At 39.1% G+C, this 19,982-nt stretch overlaps 1 protein-coding gene across 1 annotated transcript in view; it reads left to right on the plus strand.

The window, feature by feature from the left end:
- Window positions 1–16,359, plus strand: part of Metap1 (methionyl aminopeptidase 1) — a 35,844-nt gene extending 19,485 nt beyond the window's left edge. Inside the window, exons 4-11 of the mRNA XM_070022316.1 lie at window positions 411–471; window positions 3,475–3,566; window positions 4,453–4,536; window positions 7,448–7,586; window positions 9,447–9,578; window positions 9,704–9,847; window positions 13,667–13,732; window positions 14,768–16,359. Of these exons, the coding sequence (XP_069878417.1) occupies window positions 411–471; window positions 3,475–3,566; window positions 4,453–4,536; window positions 7,448–7,586; window positions 9,447–9,578; window positions 9,704–9,847; window positions 13,667–13,732; window positions 14,768–14,931 (882 nt within the window). The 3' untranslated portion in view covers window positions 14,932–16,359. The remainder of the gene's footprint in view (window positions 1–410; window positions 472–3,474; window positions 3,567–4,452; window positions 4,537–7,447; window positions 7,587–9,446; window positions 9,579–9,703; window positions 9,848–13,666; window positions 13,733–14,767) is intronic.
- The last annotated feature ends 3,623 nt before the right edge of the window (window positions 16,360–19,982 follow it).

Below are 19,982 nucleotides of genomic sequence, written 5' to 3' on the forward strand. Positions count from 1 at the left end.
ATAGCGATCCTCAGATAGCAGCCTCCTGAGTAGCTAGGGTTATAGGTGTGAACCGTCAGTTTACAGCTAGTTACAATCTTAAATCAGTGATGGCCTTAACTGTTCTTCTTTTTTTTTTTTTTTAAATTGTGAAAATACAATTACATGGGCAAGATAATGAGTATATTTCTTATCAAGCATTGTTGCCTCCTCCCTTGTTTCCCCCTTCTTCTATCTTAAATGTGAAGGGGTGGCATTAATACTAGGAAAGTAATACTTAGGCTTAATGTGATAGATATAGGATATCTGAGTTGTCCATGAATACTTTTCCTATATAAAGCTTTGCTTAAGCTCGCTCATTATGTTTCCCCCAGTTTCATAAACTTTTTTCCTGGTAAATAGATTTTCACTTGCCTCTCTGCATTTTTCAGATGCCAACAAGGCCAGTGCCAAGTTACATTCAGAGACCAGATTATGCTGATCACCCCTTAGGTAAGTCCTGCATTTTGTGTAGGCTTGAAGACAGCTGCACAGGAGAGGAGTGCTTTTTTTGTAGAAAGCTGTCACTGCTGGACTAGTAATAAATGGGCATGCTGTTTGCTTAGGCACATTAGAACATTTAAGAGAATTAGAGACTTCCCTGCCTTTAGAAATCAATCCAGTTCTGTAAACATTCTGTCATTGCTAAGCAAATACTATACTCAGAACTCTACTATAGTCTGTGTTAGCCACTTCTAGATGGAGGACAACAAAAGCAGTTTTGATATTATCCTTTCTTTGTCACCTTATGAAGGAAAAGTGGGTAATAGAGTCCTGAGGTCAAGTCTACCTCAGACTTGGACAGTAGCATTGATGGAGTCAGTAGTAATGGGGTGGTAACATAGCCATGAAGAAGGTGGGGTGGCAGGAGGGAGATGATACCACAGTTTTAACTAAGTTCTTTGCATGTGTTACTCCGTTTAACGTTTCATCATTTTTGAAGTGGGTTCTGTAGTCTTCTCTATTATAGATAATGCTAGGTATGAAGAAAGGTAGTTTGGAATACAAGTCAGTGGAGAGGTCTCTGACTGTAACTTGTACATTAGTCCCTTGTAAATCAGCCTATTACTATCTGAAATTACTGTTCATGTTAAAATAGTTGCATGTCAATAGCTTCATTTATTATTATTATTGCTGTAATTTTTTTTTCGTTTTTGAGATATGGGGGGGTCTCACCTTGTCGCCTAGGCTGGTTGGCCTCAAACCTGCTCATCCTCCTTTTCTTTCAGATGTTAGAACCAAATCAAGTTCTTCTATACATAGTTTTAAAATTCAACCACCGTTGCTGATAGATGGAGAGAAAAGACAGTCTGAGGATTGCTGAGGACATGGAATCCCATTATTCTCAGTGTCGCACTGTTACAGCTAGAGTGTTTTCACCTCCAGTACGCTCGAGGCCCTGCCTTTCCTCTTCTCCAGAATTTTCCCGGCTATTCTTATTTATTTTGTTAGCTTACATTAGTTATACAGAGAGGGGTTTCATGTTCTACCTTTTTTTTTTTTTTTTTTTGGTCTTGTGCCTTGAACTCTGGGCCTGAACACTGTCCCTCTCTGGACCTGAACACTGTCCCTCAGCTCTTCAGCTCAAGGCTAGTGCTCTACCACTTGAGCCACTGCACCACTTCTGGTTTTCTTCGTGGTTTATTGGAGATAAGAGTCTCATGGCCTTTCCTGTCTGGACTGGCTTTGAACCGTGATCCTCAGATCTCAGTCTCCTAAGTAGCTAGGATTACAAGCATGAGCCACTGGTGCCCAAGCTTTTCATGTTCCATTTCTACACATGTTTACCTTATGTTCGTATCACTCTCCATTCTTAGCTACCATTGAGAGTTTATTCTTCTGTATGAAATTATAGCCAGTGTGTGTTCGTTTCCCAAAATAACTTGTTGGCATTTTTATTAGGATAATATTAAGTTTATAGATAAATTTTGTAGGCATTGATACCTTAACAGTGTTAACTTTTTCTATCCAAGAACAGAGTTTGTTTTTCTGTGCCATATAAGGCTTATTTCTCCCAGTGATGTTTTCAGATTTTCTTTCTGAAGATCTTTCACTGTTAAGTTCTTTTGGGGTACTTCTTTTTTGTGAATAGTATCTTCAGTAATTTTTAGCTTATTTTATACTGTGGAAAAATTGCTGAATATGTTGTATTTATCTGCTAGCTTTCTGAATTCCAGATGATTGTCTTGTTAAAGGAGCAGATAATCATACCTGAAATTGATAAGGAAATTGTTGTTTCCATTTAAAATTATATGTGTTATATTTCTTTTGTGGACTGAGTCTATTCATATTGCTAGACAGTATGGCAGAGCCAATGGTAGTCATTCTATGGTGGTGATTTCTGGTTTAAGATTTCTTTTCATTGTGTTAGGTTAGTAGATTGTCTTCTGTAGATGATCACTCACTTACCAATCTTGAGCTCTCCCTGCCTTCTGCTTGAATCTCCATGAAGTTATGGTGTTTGTGGGTTTGTAGTTTTGTTTTTTGTTTTTTTGTTTTTTTTTGGGTCTGGTCGTGGGGCCTGAACTCTGGGCCTGGGCACTGTCCCTCAGCTCTTCAGCTCAAGGCTGCGCTCTACCACTTGAGCCACAGCGCCACTTCTGGCTTTTTTTTTTTTGCTTATGTGGTGCTGAGGAATCGAACCCAGGGCCTCAGGCATGCAAGGCAAGCGCTGTACCATTGAGCCACCTTCCCAGCCCCTAGTTTTTAAATTCTATTTGGTAGCATACTTTTGGACTTTTTCCATCAGGGCTTATAAATGAGATTAGTTGATGATTTTTTTTATATGTATATATTTAGAGGAGTAGTTGCTACATTAGCTTTATTTCTTTTAAATGTATGAGAAGCTTGAGTTAGATTAATAAAGGTTATTAGGACACAATATATTTCAAACTTTTTTGTGATCAGAGTGAGGAATAGATTTTATAACATGAACTGTGTGTATATAAATTAAAAACATTTATCTTACCATGGATTGTATTATAGAATCTAATCATTTCTATTCCACTTCTACTTTAAAATGTTACTTATAGCCCAGTAAGAGACCATAAACTAGAGTTTGAGAAACATTGATTAGGTTGCTGTTTCAGAAAAGTAGTGAAATTGATTGGTTGTTGGTATATAGTTGCTTTATGAGTACATAGGACTTGATGAGATGATACTTATGAAGCAATTGTAAATTGTGTGGTACTGTTCATATTTGAGTCTTTACCACATTGGTTGGTATATATAATAAGTAATCCATAAATATTGATTCCTTTCTGGTAGATTCAAAAATTGGTTCTTTAGATTCTCCCTTCAATTTGTTTAGCAAATTTCCTTTACATGTTGAAAACATAAATTTCAAAATAACTAACCTAGATCTAGCAGTGTGTGAGATGACCAAGGATATTATTATGCTAATAAATTCTGTGTCTTTCATTTGTTTTGGTTTTACATACTGACTTTCCATTTCAGGAATGTCTGAATCTGAACAGGCTCTTAAAGGTACTTCTCAGATTAAACTACTCTCCTCTGAAGATATAGAAGGGATGCGACTTGTATGTAGGGTAAGAGTTCTTTTTTCCTTGGGTAGAAGCTGTTCAAACAGTTCTTAGATTTGCTGACTTACAAATGTGTCAAATATTACATTTTCTAACTGTGACTGGCCATACAATAAACTACTGTCTGTATATAACTTCATTTACTGCTGTTTTCTTCTTAAATAGGCTTCTGGGAATTAATATGGCAAGTAGTTTTTGAATTTGGTTGGTAGTTCTTTTTCCCTTTGTGTTTCTTTTTAAAACAACTGTTTTTATAGCATTTTGTTTTCATGGATATCATATTACGACATAGTTGAAGCTTAGAGTCTTGTGAAATGTCTGAGTATGGTGATACAGGTTGGTATTATAATTTGTAAGGAAAAATAATTGATTCCATATTCTTCACTCAGATGTGGTCTGGTGGCTTTTATGCAACACTTTAAAAGTGATTTGATTCTAAATTTTTGTTTATTATCTGGAGAATTTTATATCCCTTTCACTTTAAAAGCAATTTGATACTAAATTTTTGTTTATAATTTGGAGAACTTTATATCCCTTTCACTTTACTGTGATTTTATAAGGAAGAACATTCATATATTCTTTTATTTCCCTCTAACCTTTGCCATTATAGAATTGGGAGAAGATCTGCACTATTGTGTAGATAATTTAACATGTCCATTTTCATATGGAAATCATTCAAGCTTACTTATTAGTAAATGAGCTTGATCCAGTTTTTATGTAAGCTTATGTTCATACATTTACATTTTGTTATGTTTGTGATATATTAATATGTTCGATGCAAAACATTTTGAAGGCGAAATTAACTTTACCAATTTCCCACAGAATCTAAGATGGTACAGAGGGTAGATTTCTATTTCTCTTTCTTTGAGTGTACTGTTTTCCCCTTTTCCAGCTTGCTAGAGAAGTTTTGGATATTGCTGCTGGCATGATTAAACCAGGTGTCACTACTGAAGAAATCGATCATGCTGTACACTTAGTAAGAATTTTACTTTTTTACTTTGGAAAAAAAATTCAAGTCAGATGTTTCAAGTTTTCAATGTCTAAAGTACCTTGGTTAAGGTAACAAAAGTGACTTTTTGCTTTGTTTAAAGTATAGAAAGCATTGGGCAGTTATTTCTATCTCTCAAGTTCATTCTCCCTCTGGATGTTCTGTGGTGTCAGCCAGCCACAGATTGAAAATGCCTTTCTTGCCACTACTGTAAACAATAGAGTACGTAGGCACACTCTTAGTATTACAAATGATGTAGAAATGATTTTAAAAGTGAGGGGCAGAAGTGCCGAGGTAATTTGCAAACAATACACTAATTTTGATGAGACTTGAGTATGTACAGAAGTTGTCACAAAACCAAAAATAATCCCAGAAATCCTAAGAAACTCATAGAAATTCTGTGTTCTGTTGGGAAACACCGTTTTGATATTTGGAACTAGTCCTCCAGCAGTCCTTGCAGTATGGATGATACCTGTGCAGTGGCCAGTGCTGAGCCATCTTCATGTCATAGGTGGGGGCTGAGGTGAGATGCTATGTATCTGAACCATCAGAACTTCAGTTTCATGAAGTGATTAATTTTATTAGTTATTGCTCCCTATATCAAATATTCAGGAAACATTCAGAAATAAAGAATATAACTTTTTAAGTTAGACTCGAAGAGACAGTATTTTCTCCATATCCACAAGCCAAGCCAGTGTACAGATGAGATACATACTTGTGAAATATGACATAGGGATGTCTTTTTAAAGGTGAGTCCTACTTTGTAGCCCTGGGTGGCCTGTGATCCTCCCGTCTCTGCCTCCCAAGGGCTGAGATTACAGGCATATGTCACTACACCCAGACCGCTCCCCCTTGTTTTTTTTAAGATGTTTTTATCTGATGCTATATATGAGAATGAAACGGGCTCTTAGGTATTCTCTTGCTTGGTGATAGATTATTGTAAATGGAGAAACCACTGCTGAATGATTTTGATGTCATGTCTTTTTTTTCCCCTTTGTAAAAAATGTTGGCAAGGATTTAATTTAGTGTAACAGGATAAAGTAGAGAGAAATATAAAAAGGGAGTAACATTTCCTGTTCCCCATTCAGGAAATGTGAGTAAAAATGAATTGTTTTTTTGTTGGTCATGGGGCCTGAACTCTGGGCCTGGGCGCTGTCCCTCAACTCTTCAGCTCAAGGCTCTACCACTTAAGCCACAACGCCACTTCCGACTTTTTCTGCTTATGTGGTACTGAGGAATCGAACCCACGCTCTCATGCATTCAAGGCAAGCTCTACCACTGAGCCACCTTCCCAGCCCCTAAATATGACATTTTAATCCAGAATTCTGTAAGACTTAATATTGATGCAATGTTCATATAAAATGTCGGGATCGTAATGAACACCCTGGAGTGCCTACAATGGGCCAGGCTTCTCATTGAGTGCTTCTTCTATGTTTACTCATTTGAGGTCCCCAGTAGACTCTGAGATAGGTGCTGGTATCATTTTTATCTTATGGTAGCTCAGATTTCAATTGTCACCTAAAGTTACAGAATCTAGGTGTGATAGAGCTCACAGTTGTAGTCAACGCAGCTTGTTTTTAAATACTCGATGCTGTGACCCTGCTGTGAGATGTATAGAGAAGCATATCCTAAATATGGAGATGGTTCTTGGTTGTATTACTTTTTAAAATAATTGAGGAAACTTCAAATTAATTACGTTTTCTAATTATAGTAGAATTGCTAGTAAAATTACAGTGTATTCCACTGGTAGTTTTTATACAACCATTAGAAAAATTTTAGCCTGAGGACTGTGGCAGTGTGGAAACAAATTCTGTGTGCTATGATTAGCCCTGTGGGAAAACATCAAATAAGTTAGCCTTGTTCTGGAGACTTGATCATGTTGTTTAAGAGGTTCTTTGTTCCATCAAATAGTGTGATTAAAAATGTCTCAGGAAGTACTTTGTCATTTCCTAATTATTCAGGTTTTTGCCTATAGGGATATAGGCTCGTTTTTACATAAAAATTATAATTACATCAAAAATGCTTATTAGTATTTACTTTAAATATTATCTCTTTACTTAATATATTTAAGGAGTGTGGTTCACTGTAAAGTAGACTCTTCAAGCTGGGTATAGTAGTACTGCCTGTATTCCAGTGCTCAGGAAGTTGAGGTAGGAGAATATAAGTTCTAGCTTAGCCTGATCTTCAGAATGAGAACTTGTTTCAAAGAAACAAAAAGAAAAGAAAAATCAACTCATCAAAAAAGTAGAATCTTCATACAGTAATGTGTATATTTAAAACGTGAATTTTCTTTTTTCTTTTGTTTTTGGCCAGTCCTGGGGCTTGAACTCAGGGCCTGGGTACTGTCCTTGAACTTCTTGTGCTCAAGGCTACGCTCTATCACTTGAGCCACAGCACCACTTCTGGCTTTTTGTGTTTATGTGGTACTGAGGAATCGAACCCAGGGTATCATGCATGCTAGACAAGCAGTCTACCACTAAGCCACATTCCCAGGCCGAATTTGCTTTTCTTTTGTATAAATATTAGTTAAATGACTAGCAGACACTGCATCTGACTGGTTTAAACCCTGTTATATACTGTTATATTCCAGCCAGATGAGGAAACAGAGGCAGGAGCCTCACTTGAGCTCACGAATTCAAGGGAAACCTGAATAATAAAGGAAGAGAAACCCTGTCTCAAAATGAAGAACAAAAGTACAAAATTCTCGCCTTCCCTCCTCCCTGCCCCAAATATATAAGAGATACTAAAGATCCCTTAGTATTTTAAGAGAAAACATGCAGTGAATAAGTTCTTTGTAATAGCATCTGTTCAGCTTTTCTCAGTGTTAAAATCTAATGAATTGTATATCGATATTTTCCTTTTGCACATTCTAAATATTTTCTCTGTGTTTTAATTCTAGGCATGTATTGCAAGAAATTGCTATCCTTCTCCCCTGAATTATTATAATTTCCCAAAGTCTTGTTGTACCTCAGTGAATGAAGTCATCTGCCATGGAATTCCAGACAGACGGCCCTTGCAAGAAGGTGATATCGTTAATGGTAAGAAATATGTAAGTGCAGCCTCGTCACCTTGAGCAAAGAAACAGCCAAAGTTTGGGGAGCTGTTAGTCACTTCCTTTTTCCTGACTTGCTTCATTAACTTAACATTTTCTTCCACTCAAATACACTGTGAAATCTGGAGAAACCTTAAAAATTTTTTATGGTTCTGTGCATGTTGATTCTAAGGTATAACAAGCATTATTTCCTCAAGGCCTATCATGTAATTAGTAAATAAGTAAAAAATAAGATTACGATGTGAAAGTACTGTTGAATAGAGTGCAGTTATTTTCGTGGCCAGTAATGGTTTTGAAATCATCAAGACAGGCTTCTTACCAGAGAGAGAAATCCTTCATAATAGATGAAGAACTGAAGAGCTCAGAAGCCCTTGAGTGAAATGGCTTTACAGACTTCTGTGCTGTACTGTCTTAGAAGCTTCAAGGCCTTTTCCTGTGACTGAAGAGCAGTATCAATGAAGAAGCTCCACTAGGTGGTTTTTTGTTTTTTTCTTTTTGTGCCAGTACTGGGGCTAGAACTTAGGGCCTGGGCACTGTCCCTGATCTTGCCTTGCTCATGGCTAGTGCTCTACCATTTGAACAGGAGCTCCACTTGTGGCTTTTTGGGGGATAGATTACTGGAAATAAGTGTGGTGGTCTGGACTTTTCTGCCCTGGCTGGCTTTGAACTGTCACCCTCAGATCTTTAGCCTCCTATATAGATAGGATTCCAGAACTGAGCTACTGGTGCCCCAGCTTTAAATGGCATTTTTTACTATTAATGAAATTAGTATTTTTAGGATCCTAAAGCAATCTGAGGAATTGAGCTTGAGTTAATTCTAACCCAAACGGACCAATTGTGGTGCTGGGTATGAATGACAGAAGAAATTTAACTGTAGCATTATTTTTATTAAAGCTGCTACTGCTTTTAGTTAGTATATCTGTTTGTATAGAGTTCCATAGGTTTTTGAGGTCAACCCTATTTTTTCATACAAACTTCTTTTTTTGTGGTGTTGGGGTTTGAACTAAAGGCCTCTCACTTGCTCAGCTGGTCCTCTACCACATGAGACATGCCTGCAGCCTGGCATTTTCCTGATTCTTTGGAGCTGGAGCTTGTGAACTTTTCTGCCTCTACTGGCCTTGAATCACAGTCCCTCTGAATCTCAGCTTCCTGAGTAGCTAAGACTACAGGTATGACTTACTGGGACATGGCTATACCAGTTATTTTTATTACATGTACATTGTATGAGGCTTTTCAGGAATGTGTATGTTGTGCTACTGTATTGGAGGTTGACTACAACAATCATGGTATAAACTGCTGATTTAATGTGCTTTTTAGGTGAATATTTAGTGTACTGTAGTATTAATGTAGTAGTCTGTGTTTTTGTATCTAGGGAAGGATGAGTATTCACAAACAAATGAAAGGCAGAGGAGCTTTAACAAAAGAAATGTATGTTAATTTTCGTATCCCAGGAGGAAAACACTTGTTAAAGATAATAAATGAAAATATTATTTTCCATTTAGTGTCAAAATGAAGCAAACTTGTCAATTTAATGTTACCAACTCTATCTTGTGTGATTGTATCCCACATGCATTTTTCTTTGGCCACAAATGATGTTCTTGAAGAGTATAAAAGCCACCATCTCTCTTGGGCTACTATGTGGCTGTTTCTTCTCTCCATAGTGAGTTTACCTGCACTGCCTGCAAGGAGCCTCCGGTAGATAGTAGCCGTCTGTTCACTGGTGTCTCATTTGAGGATGTAGAAGTTAACATTTCCTTAAGGGCTTGATGCTGTGCTGGTGGAAAAACTAAGGTCTATTTTGAAGTGAAAACAACTGTGGTCTTTCTATTTGCACATTGTTTTGCAGTGGACATCACTCTTTATCGCAACGGTTATCACGGGGACCTGAATGAGACGTTTTTTGTTGGCGATGTTGATGAGGGAGCACGGAAACTAGTTCAGACCACGTATGAGTGCCTGATGCAAGCCATTGATGCAGGTCAGCTTCGGTGTCCTCATCTTTAAATTCAGGCAGGAAGGCATATGAATGTTAACAAAGGCACAGAGCTAGTTCTGGCTTAGTAACTGTTCCTCTTTATCATGGATCTGTTCTCTTCCTTCCAGTGAAGCCCGGTGTTCGATACAGAGAATTAGGAAACATTATTCAGAAGCACGCCCAAGCAAATGGATTTTCAGTTGTTCGAAGCTATTGTGGACATGGGATCCACAAGCTTTTTCATACAGCCCCCAACGTTCCCCACTATGCCAGTAAGTGCTTCCCAAAAATTTGGTTATTTTACTTAATGAACAAATACTTTATTCAAACCTAAAAGGGCCTTCTCGTTTGCATTGATTAGAGTAATATAGTAACAGGATTCCCAAAATATGTATTCGCTCAAATACAAGTCAAGTTTAGGTCTGGCTTAAGTAACACTCCAAAGTAGGTATGTTTGGTCACTGTGCCTCCAGCTCTGTGGCTCTCCAGGTCACTTTGGGAGTGGTCCGTGCAGTTCACATGTAGCGCAGGAGGAAGGGAGAAGATTGGCAAGGGTGCTTGGGAGTGTTAATGAACCGGCTTGGAATTGGCTTATGTTTGTTTTCCATTGGCAAGAGTTCGGTCATATAATTATATCTCACAACAAGGGAGGTTGGGAAATAAAATTCAGCTGCAATCTCTGGAAGAAAAGTAAACCAGTTTTGGCAAATGACAACAGTCTGACATGTGTCTTGCCATCATTATTCTGATTCCTTAGGTGAAATCAGTTCATCTTGCTTGGTTTGCTGTGAGCTCTTAGTTCCTGTCATAAACTATATACTATTAATTGGTACAAATGGAGGGGAATAACCCAAGTTGTGTTCTTCAACTTGAAAGATGTATGATAGAAGAGCAAGGGAAAAAGTGTAAGGCCATTAATGTGTTCCAGAAACCATTTCTCTGGAGGTTAGCCATGCGCAGGAATAGTGTCATAAGTGCTAAAAGTGAAAGGCCAGGCACTGGTGGCTTAACACTTGTAACCCTAGCTACTCAGGAGGCTGAGATCTGAGGATCTTGGTTTGAAGCCAGCCCAGGCAGGAAAATCTGTCAGATTCTTTACCTTTAATTAACCACCAAAAAAAGCTGCAAGTAGAGCTGTGGATCAAGAGGTAGAGTGATAGCCTTGAATAAATAAGCTCAGGGATAGCCCCTAGGCCCGAGTCCAAGCCCCAGGATCAACACATAAGTTAGGTAGGAAGGAATTTCACACATGGAAGTGCACATTCACAAACACAGCTTGCGCCACTGTGATGTGTCAGTCTTCACGCTCTCCCTGTCCTTGTTTTTTCACCTGTGTAAATGGGAATGGCACTTGTAGTAGAATTGCCAAGAGGACGGTGAATCCATGAGAAGGACTTAGAACTCTATAGGACAACAGCTCATGACCTGATGTTCACTTTTATCATGACAGTGATGATGGCAGGCATTATCTCATTTGATCATCATAACCCCAATCCCAACTCTGAGTAATTTCTCATCCCTCTGTTTCTTTGTGTTTTCTGGTGCTGCACCAATGCCAAGACCACCTGCATGTTAGGCAAGTGCTCTCCCACTGAGCTACATCTCCAGCTCCTCTCAGCCTCAGTTGTAAAAGCAGATCTTCTGCTAACAGGCAGTTTGTTTGTTCAAAGTCATGCAGTCCATAATTATTTGCCAGAGCTAGGGTTGGTCCTAAGTTGTGGAGTCACTGTTCTGTGTTTCATGCTTTTCAGTAAGAACTACAGTAGTGGGGCACTACATCCTGGAAAATAACAAAAGTGTGGCTTCAACTTTGGTTTGCTAGAGGAGATGAGAAGCACTGTAGGTGGAGGAAAGCCTGAGTAGGTGCATCCAGCAGAGACCAACAGACAAGCTAGGCTTGGCTGAGTGTCTGTTTTGATGCCTGGCCTGGGCAGTGCTGGCTGTGAGGAAGGCTAGACAGGGAAGTCTGACTTCATTTCTGGGCATCTTCAGGAATGTTTTAGGGCAGAAGAGTAGCATAAGGAAGCTGATAGTCTGGGAAGGCTAACTTGGGCAGTGGTGTCTAGGATATATTGCAGAAGGAAGCCGTGCAGGAGAGTTGGCCTGGTAGGCAGTTGTTGCAGTAGTCCAGGGATGAAGTAGTAAAATCCTGGCTGTCGATAGCTTCGAAGAGAAAGTGACACAGGTGAGAAACCTGCAGGAGAAGCTGAGCAGTCTCGTGCTGCGCAGCAGCTGGTGAGGATCAGTACGCGCTCACTCGCAGACGAGTCACGCTTTAGAGTGTGCAGCCAGCTGAACAGATGCTCTGGGATAGAAGGTTAAAGGTGCCATCCATCTTAATAAGTTTCTGTAGTCACACAACAAAAAGCTAGGTTGGAAAGCATGTAGCTGACTTCATTCCTGTCTCTAAAGCTCCGATGACCTGAACACTCCCTTTTACAAAGTAAGAACCTGCTCTGAATATGGTGGCGGCGGCGGCTGTGGTGGCTGCAGGTATAAGAGAAATGTGGAGGGGGTGGGAATGAAAACCATTACCCTCACATTCAATGGCAGCAAAACTGGACACAGGAGCATTTGTGGGGAAAAAGGGAGGGGGCAGTGCAGTGATGTCACAGAATTTAATGTCACTAATGTACAAGAGCTACCATTGGGTTTCATCATTAGATATAGAAAAATGCTAAAGAAACCCAATAACAACCAAGAAACAGGGCAGATATACTTCATTTTATACATTTGATAATGTTTATGAAAGGTCAAGTGTAAACCAAATTTGTATGTATTACAATTACAGAAATATTCAAGGAAGCTCTGTGTGTGTGTATGTGTGTGTGTGTGTGTGTGTTTTGCAGAATTACTTTTTGAAATCGAATCTGTTTTGGTTTGTGCAGCAAAATTTTTTTGGTCATAGGGTTTGAACGCTGTTCCTGAGCTCTTGGGCTCAAGGCGAGTGCTCTACCATTTGAGCCACAGCATCACTTCCTTGGTTTGTAACTCTATTCTATTTACCCAAGTGAAGGAGGAATCAGGATATTGTTGAATAACTTTCCTTCCGGAGATTATTAGATGAATTTATTTGCTGCTTACTTACATCATTGATGATGAAAGTAATGACCATAACAGCCATCACATTTGCAGTGTACATAACAGATAATAGAGTAGGTCCACATTTAATGAAGTCTTAGGCACACTCTGCAGCATTACAGTTCTGCAGATAATGTGTATTTGTTGAGTGAGATACTTTGGGAAATGGAAACTTTTAAGATTCTGAGAGATGAAGAGGAGTTGTAACTTTGCCAGAATACTAATGAATCAGTTATAGAATGTTCTGGAATGTAGGCTTTGTATGTCAGCACTGTCTCACAGAAGTAGAAGATGAGGTATAATTTAAATTTCTAGTAGCCAAATTAAAAAGCACAGTATGTGAAATTTAACTCAAAATTTAGTACCCAAAATTTTCTCTTTGATTCTCAAGGGAATATGACTGATTCCATATATATGAGTTGCATGTCATCATGAGAGCAAGTGCATGAGATTACAAATGAGCAGTCTACTTTTACTTAGTGCTTGCTCTGGAGGATGCTTGTGAATTTAGAAGGTGGATTTGGAATCTGCAGTGAATATGTTTTGGCATAACCTCAGGCACTGGAAAGCAGCATGGTGGCTGCGTGTGAGGAGGCCTCCCCAGACACATTGGCCATTCATTAAATCAAGGTCCTGACTGCCAACACCTCCTGGAAAAGCTGCCATCTGGTGGTTGGACTGAGCATATACCTCCATTTATCTGATAACTTATCGATCAGCTCTTGGTCTTTAATTTGAAATTTAAAGTAGTTCTTCAGTTTTGTCTAAGGTTAACTCAAAAGGCCGATTCCTATTTTTAATTTTTTTGGCCTTTTTTGAAGGATGGTATCTGAAATCTAGCCTGTGGACCTCTATTTTAATGTAGAAAACATAAGCAGAATGAAATGTGCCTAGAACAGTATCTGTCCCCAGATTGATGGTAAGGCCACTTAACTTCTGTACTCTTTCTTCTGAGCTGTTCAAGGGTGTGGGGCTGGCTTTCAATCTTTTTTTTTTAACTTTTATTTCAGAAAATAAAGCAGTTGGAGTGATGAAGTCAGGCCACGTGTTTACAATTGAACCAATGATTTGTGAAGGTGAGAATAAAAAACAATGCTGTCATTATTTTATTAATCTTTGGTTAATCGTTAGCATGGTTCTGCTCTACTGGCTTCTTTTGCTTCATTGCATGCTTGGGTATTGTGCAGAGAACTAAGCATTCACAGGGTTGACAAGAAGATGCTAAATTTGCTGTTTGTAGGTACCAAATGCTTAATTTCTCTCCCTCTTCATAAAGTCCTTGTGGGAGGAGGAAGGGTTGTAATTAAAAGCCTACATCAGGCCTGTGGAGAAGTTCTTGTTTAGCGTAGGAGGGGATAGAAGAGAACAAAGGGAGAGCAATGGAGCCACGAGCTGGTGGCTCAGGTTTTTAATCCTAGTTACCTCAGGCAGCTGAGACCTGAGGATCGAAGTTCAAAGCCAGCACAGGCAGGAAAGTCTGAGACTCTATCTAATCAGCCACCAAAACATGAGAAGTATAGCTGTGGCTCAAAAGTGGTAGAACACTAGCCTTGAGCGAAAAACAGCTCAGGAAGAATGCCTAAGCCCCGAGTCCAAGTTCTATGACCTACCAAAAAAAAGGGAAAACATATGTTGATCCACGCATTTTGATGCAGACAGAGATAAATGACTTATTTTCCCACCATTTCTGGCAAGGTGTTACCCTTTTACACAGAGGAATAAACTAAAGAGAGTAACTCGGTCAAGTCACTTAGTTGCCTCCGTGGTAAGATTATAAATGTGAATTACTGGTATCCAGCAAAGTCAACGTCCTACTCATATATGCTGATTTGTAGTGATCTGTTTTCAGTGCCTTTATTTTGGACATACATCTAGATTTGTTTCACTTTTATTAAACGTGTTATGACACACTTAAGTTTAAACATCACCGTTACATCATTGGTACTAAAGACAAGACTGAAGTTGGAAAGGCTTTAGCTAAAAACAAAAGTATCAGTAGAAATGTTAATAGTGAATTATCTAATAGGTTTTCTTCTTGGTAGGTGCTTCCCTGTGGAGTTCATTGAGAAAATGGAAGGCTCAAACTAAGAACATGCTTTTGTTTATTTAAGGTGGATGGCAGGATGAAACCTGGCCTGATGGTTGGACTGCGGTGACGCGAGATGGGAAGCGGTCTGCTCAGTTTGAACACACCCTGCTGGTCACGGACACTGGCTGTGAAATCCTAACCCGGAGGCTCGACAGCGCGCGGCCTCACTTCATGTCCCAGTTTTAATTTGCCACGATGGCACTTTCTTACTGTACTGTGCGTTTTATTGAGAGTACAGAAAGGAAGAGGCAGTTTTCTTTTTTTGGTTTTTAAATCACTTGTTTTGACAGTAATCAGAAAGGACTACAGCAATTGGTGTGTGTCCTCAAGAGTTTGTCTTGGATCTGAAAAAGCTGAGAAGAATCAAGGAAATATTGCTCAACTCCTTTCAGTGCCCACAAGCCCAGTCCTCCCCCCAGCCCTGCTCACCACTTTCTTGTTTGCCCCTTGAGCACTTTTACTTAAACCTGCTTCTAGTTGCTTTTATCACTGCCACAAACTGGCCATCCAGAGCCAGCTGCTTTCCAGGTGAATGTTGAAGATGAGAATCCTTGAAAACAGCAACACAAATTGCACCAGATTTTTTTTATTATATATGTGAGAAAACATATGCATACCTTTTAAACTCCATATATGTAATAACTGAACACTATGTGACCTTTGATTTGGGTTGATTCTGCTCTGACAGGGTTATTTGATATCCTAATGGGTCTGTAGTTTTTATAGTGATTTAATTCCTAGTTGGGAATTGGCTTCTTCCTCCCCATGCTAATTATTTACCCCGTTCTTGTGTGTCGGGAAGCCCTCACTCAGTGAGGCTCTCTCTCCAGCGTGGACTCTGTCAGTGATGAACGATGAACATTCACTTTGGAAGGAGGTTGTCAGGTTTCTTAACATCTAGAGGGCAGAAGTAACCACACGCCAGGTGGTGGTTGGCTGTTGTAGGGCATGAGGATTTTGTAATACACAGTGATTTCAAACTTCCATTGGTCAAAAATAGGCAGGAAGCTGCCTGTTTTTTCAAGGGTATGCCTTGAAGATGCACAGAGAAGGGCGATGGGTGCACTGTGGGATGATGGGAAAGCTGTGGTGTCCTTCTATGAGCACAGTGAGTTAGGTGTTCTGGGCATTAGACTTGGTGATGGCGAAAAGGAACCTGTTAAGTACTGTGGCTGTGCCTGGTATGCTGAAGCCCACGTCCTACACACATCGTTGAGCAAGCACCTCATTAGAAATGCCTCAGCTGCCTGAAACCTGTGTTCCTTCTAGCAGTTGTCCAAATAGAAGTGTATCCGTTAAGACATATCAGATCATAAAGTCATTGTCATTAGAGTCTCCTTGACTACTGAGTATCGATGACTTGACCCATTACACTTATAGGAGATCATCTTTCCCAGAGTGCCTCAGACCTTATTGCTTTAAGAGAATTATGATAATGTTTTCATTACTTTTATTGTTTAAATGATTTAGTAAAGTGACTGAATCTGGTATAGACTTTCTGGGGGTATGTGTGTGAAGTTTTTAAAAACTTTAATATTTGTGAATGGAATGCCTTGTAATATGAATGTTAATATGTGTAAAGGGAGATTAAAAGTTTGAATGATTATCCCTTCACATCATGGTCATCTTTGCTGCATGTTTGGGATTTCAGAGGGAGCTGAGTGAAAGGCGATTCTGACAGGGGGAGAGGGGTGGAGATGGTCTAGGAGCCATAGTCATGACATTTTGTGTTAGGTGTCTGTAGTCTTCTTACAGTAATCTACCCTCTGCCTCCTTTTTTGTGGTATTTTATGGAATGACCCTTAAAAAATCAGTTGGCTTGTAGGTTTAATGGTCATGAAGACATGGGATAAGCATTTGGACAGAAGACTGCGTAGACAACAGGTTGTATTTACTACTCATTACATCTCATGAAGGTACATGTTGGTGTCACATTATTCCTAATGCTGTTCGATTATTGGGGTCATTCAGATCTTTCAATTGTACAAGTACCTTTTTTTCCCCCAGGACTTGGAGACATTTGGTATCATTCATGCAGGGATGTCTGCGTTTATGATAACCCTTGCTGAGATCCACTACTTTGCTACATTGGGCTAAAGGCATTTTCTAAGTCTAGCATTAAATCTGTATTTATTACCTGACACTCTTTCACTTAAGTGCCTCTTTCCCCTTTTTAAGAATCAGTGTGGAATCATGGAGTTTTAAAAATTCTTGTTCTACATTTGGCCAGTGGGAAGTCTCTTTGAGCTAGTTTGTGGATTATTTTATATCATGAATACTTTCTTGCTTTTGCCATAGCAAGGTATAGGTTGATTATGTATTTTTCCTGCCCCATACTGAGAATTGGTTTCTTTGTGTGGGGAATGGTGTTTGGAAATCAAGACCTGAGTTCACCTGGGGACTCAGTGTACATAGGTACAGTGTATTTTTTAATTTTTTTTGTAATAAAATTTTATTCACAACTGTAAGTACCCAAAGATCAAAGTAAAAAAAAAACAAAAACAAAACAAAAAGTGAACATAAACAACCAGCAATATCCATCTTCTTGCTTACTCTAATGGCCAAAGGGAAATTCTACTGAATGTCAAATTAAGGATGACTGCACTCAGAGTCTAAAGGGCCTTGCTACTGCTCAGGCAGGTGTTAGCCTTGTTGAAGGGACCCATCTGTGACTCTCCTACTTAATGGGCTGCTGATCATAACTGACTTTTTCTAGAGGAAAAGACTAGAAATACTTATGCGTAGTGTATTACCTAGAAATATTCTTAAGAAATCCCAAATACATTCTGATACTTCCACTGTAGATTCCACACTGATCTCTCTTCCCTAGAGTTAACATGCAGTTAACATTTCTCTCTTCCTTTTCTGAGAACTTTTTGTTTTCACACAATAACAGATTATCAGCTTTGGAGGAAATTGGTCATTGTCTTTAGAACATATGTGAGATAAGTTTCATCTTTGTATTCTAAGTTTCATAAACCACGAGCCAGTTTTTGTTTCTTGTTTTTATTTTATTTTTTTTATTTTTTTATTTATTATTTTTTTGTCGGTCGTGGGGCTTGATGTTTCTTGTTTTTAAATTGTGAATCTTGGGGGTAAACCATAGAGAAGAGGCGAAGAGACTATTGTAGTCTGGAGTTAGCAATACTGGGGCTCTCATGAGATGGTGCCAGATTTCTATGGAGCTTTTAGCTCAGGAGGAGTAAATGACCACTTTGTAACATGGATGTGTGGCTTGTTTCCCAATGCCTTCATATTAGAAAATAACATCTGCCCATAATTGTTCTCGGAACAGTTTGTTTCAGAACATAGGCTGCCCTGGACTAACAAAATGTGTTTTCTTTTGAAGGGGAGCATCCAAGGAAAGGTTAGAGTGGTAGCCCAGGATCCATGCATGGCAGCCCCTGGCTTGTGCTTGAGTTCTTGGGCAAGCTGCCTTGCGGGGATGCTGTCTGTGGCAGGCTCCTCCATCGCCTCGCTTTTCCTCTCTTCTGGACAGTGCTAAGTTTGAAAAAGAAAAACAGAGGCTTGCATTTGGATGCGTTACAAGAGAAAGCAGGAAGTAGATGGCCTTGGCTACAATTTCTCTGCTGCTTTTCATTTTGGGAACTGGACAACAAAACCACTTGTTTATGGCATTTGTGTGGTTATTTAATAAAATGTTCCAAAACATCACTATGTGGAACACTCAGTCCCCTGTAAAATTTCCACTTCTTACTGATGTGTTAGTAGCTTCAGGTATTTTGGTAATATCTTTTGTGGAAATTTCTATGATGTCCAGCCTTTGTACTCAAAGGTTTTATTGTAAAATTACTTCCATCAATGGAGTGATGAGATTCTCAGTGCTATTACTAGTATTCTGCCTTAGTTATCCTACTACTAACTACAGATGGGTGCAAAGGAAGCTTTTTCCAAAACCTGTACACAGTTGTATCGCAGTGTTTCAAGAGGGATCTGATGTCTACCATTTATAAGTGATTGCGTGATTAGGACAATTGCACTTATCAGTAGAGGGCTTCTTGTGCACTGATACCACAACTTAACTGTTTATTATATATAATATTATAAACCAAACTTTTCTTTAGTATTTCAAGTCCTCTTAATGTACTTGAGCCTTGAGTGGTTCTGAGAAAATAACACCAAAGAACTTTAGTAGACCAATATATTTTAAAGCACATTTCTGCTGCTTTTTAAAAAATCTTGTCCAGCACATCTATTTTTGGCAGTCAAGAGAGTATTTCAGCAGGGTGCAGTGGCTATAATCCTAGCAATTCAGGAGGTAGAAATTGGAAGGGGATAGTGGTTTGAGGCTAGCCTGGACAAAAGTTTGCGGGCCCAGTAGCTGAGCATGGTGGTTCATGCCTGTCATTCCAGTTACATCGGAAGCTGAGATTGGAGGATCATTGTTTCAGGTCAGACTCAGTGAAGTTCATGAGCCCTATCTCAACAGAAAAAGCTGGGTGTGGTGGATCATAGTCCAGGCTAGCTCAAGCCAAAAGCCATGAAATGATACAGTACCTTTCTAACAAGCATAAAATCTAAATTCTAACATACATATGTGTGTGTATACATATTGTAGTACATGTTTGAACTGGAGTTAATATGTGCATGTTTAACTCATACACTTTGAATTGTTAACTTTCCAGTTGATAAAAATCAATCTGTTTAAGAGCCCAGCCCATTTCAACTACTTTGCTGCCATAATCTTGTGTTATGGAGAACAATGTGTAAACCCTGTCTACTTGGTAAGATCCAGTGCCCTTGATACAATTTTATGCATTACCAAAGTAGCTTAAATACATTAATATTTGATCAAAAGTTTTGTGGTACATTTTTTCTAAAAGCAATTGCTGACAATCTGATGTTGCATGTTAATTAAAACCAACTGGTTGAATTCAAAATCAGTCTTCCTGGGTTCACATTGTTTCTAGGCCTACAGAACTGTCAGTCACTTCAGGACACTGACCTTCAACTTGCTGGGCAGGTGGGTAGCCAAATAGAGAAAGCTCTTACTTAAGAGCCTTCCAAGCATGGAAAATGTTCTCCTTCCCCAGATCTACACAATGGGGAGAATGAGTATCTAAATATAATCCTACAGTCAAGTCTCATGCATTATCCCTCTGGGTCACCACTTCCATGGACCTCCTGTATGCAAGACTGCTTTGCTGGAAATTCTTGAATGTTTTGATTTGGGATTAGGAGACTCATATCACATGCAAAGAACACTTCAGAACTTT

The sequence above is a fragment of the Dipodomys merriami genome, unplaced genomic scaffold, assembly GCF_024711535.1.
Source record: "Dipodomys merriami isolate MVZ:Mamm:240054 unplaced genomic scaffold, mDipMer1.0.p SCAF_15, whole genome shotgun sequence".
NCBI classification, from domain to species: Eukaryota; Metazoa; Chordata; class Mammalia; order Rodentia; family Heteromyidae; genus Dipodomys; species Dipodomys merriami.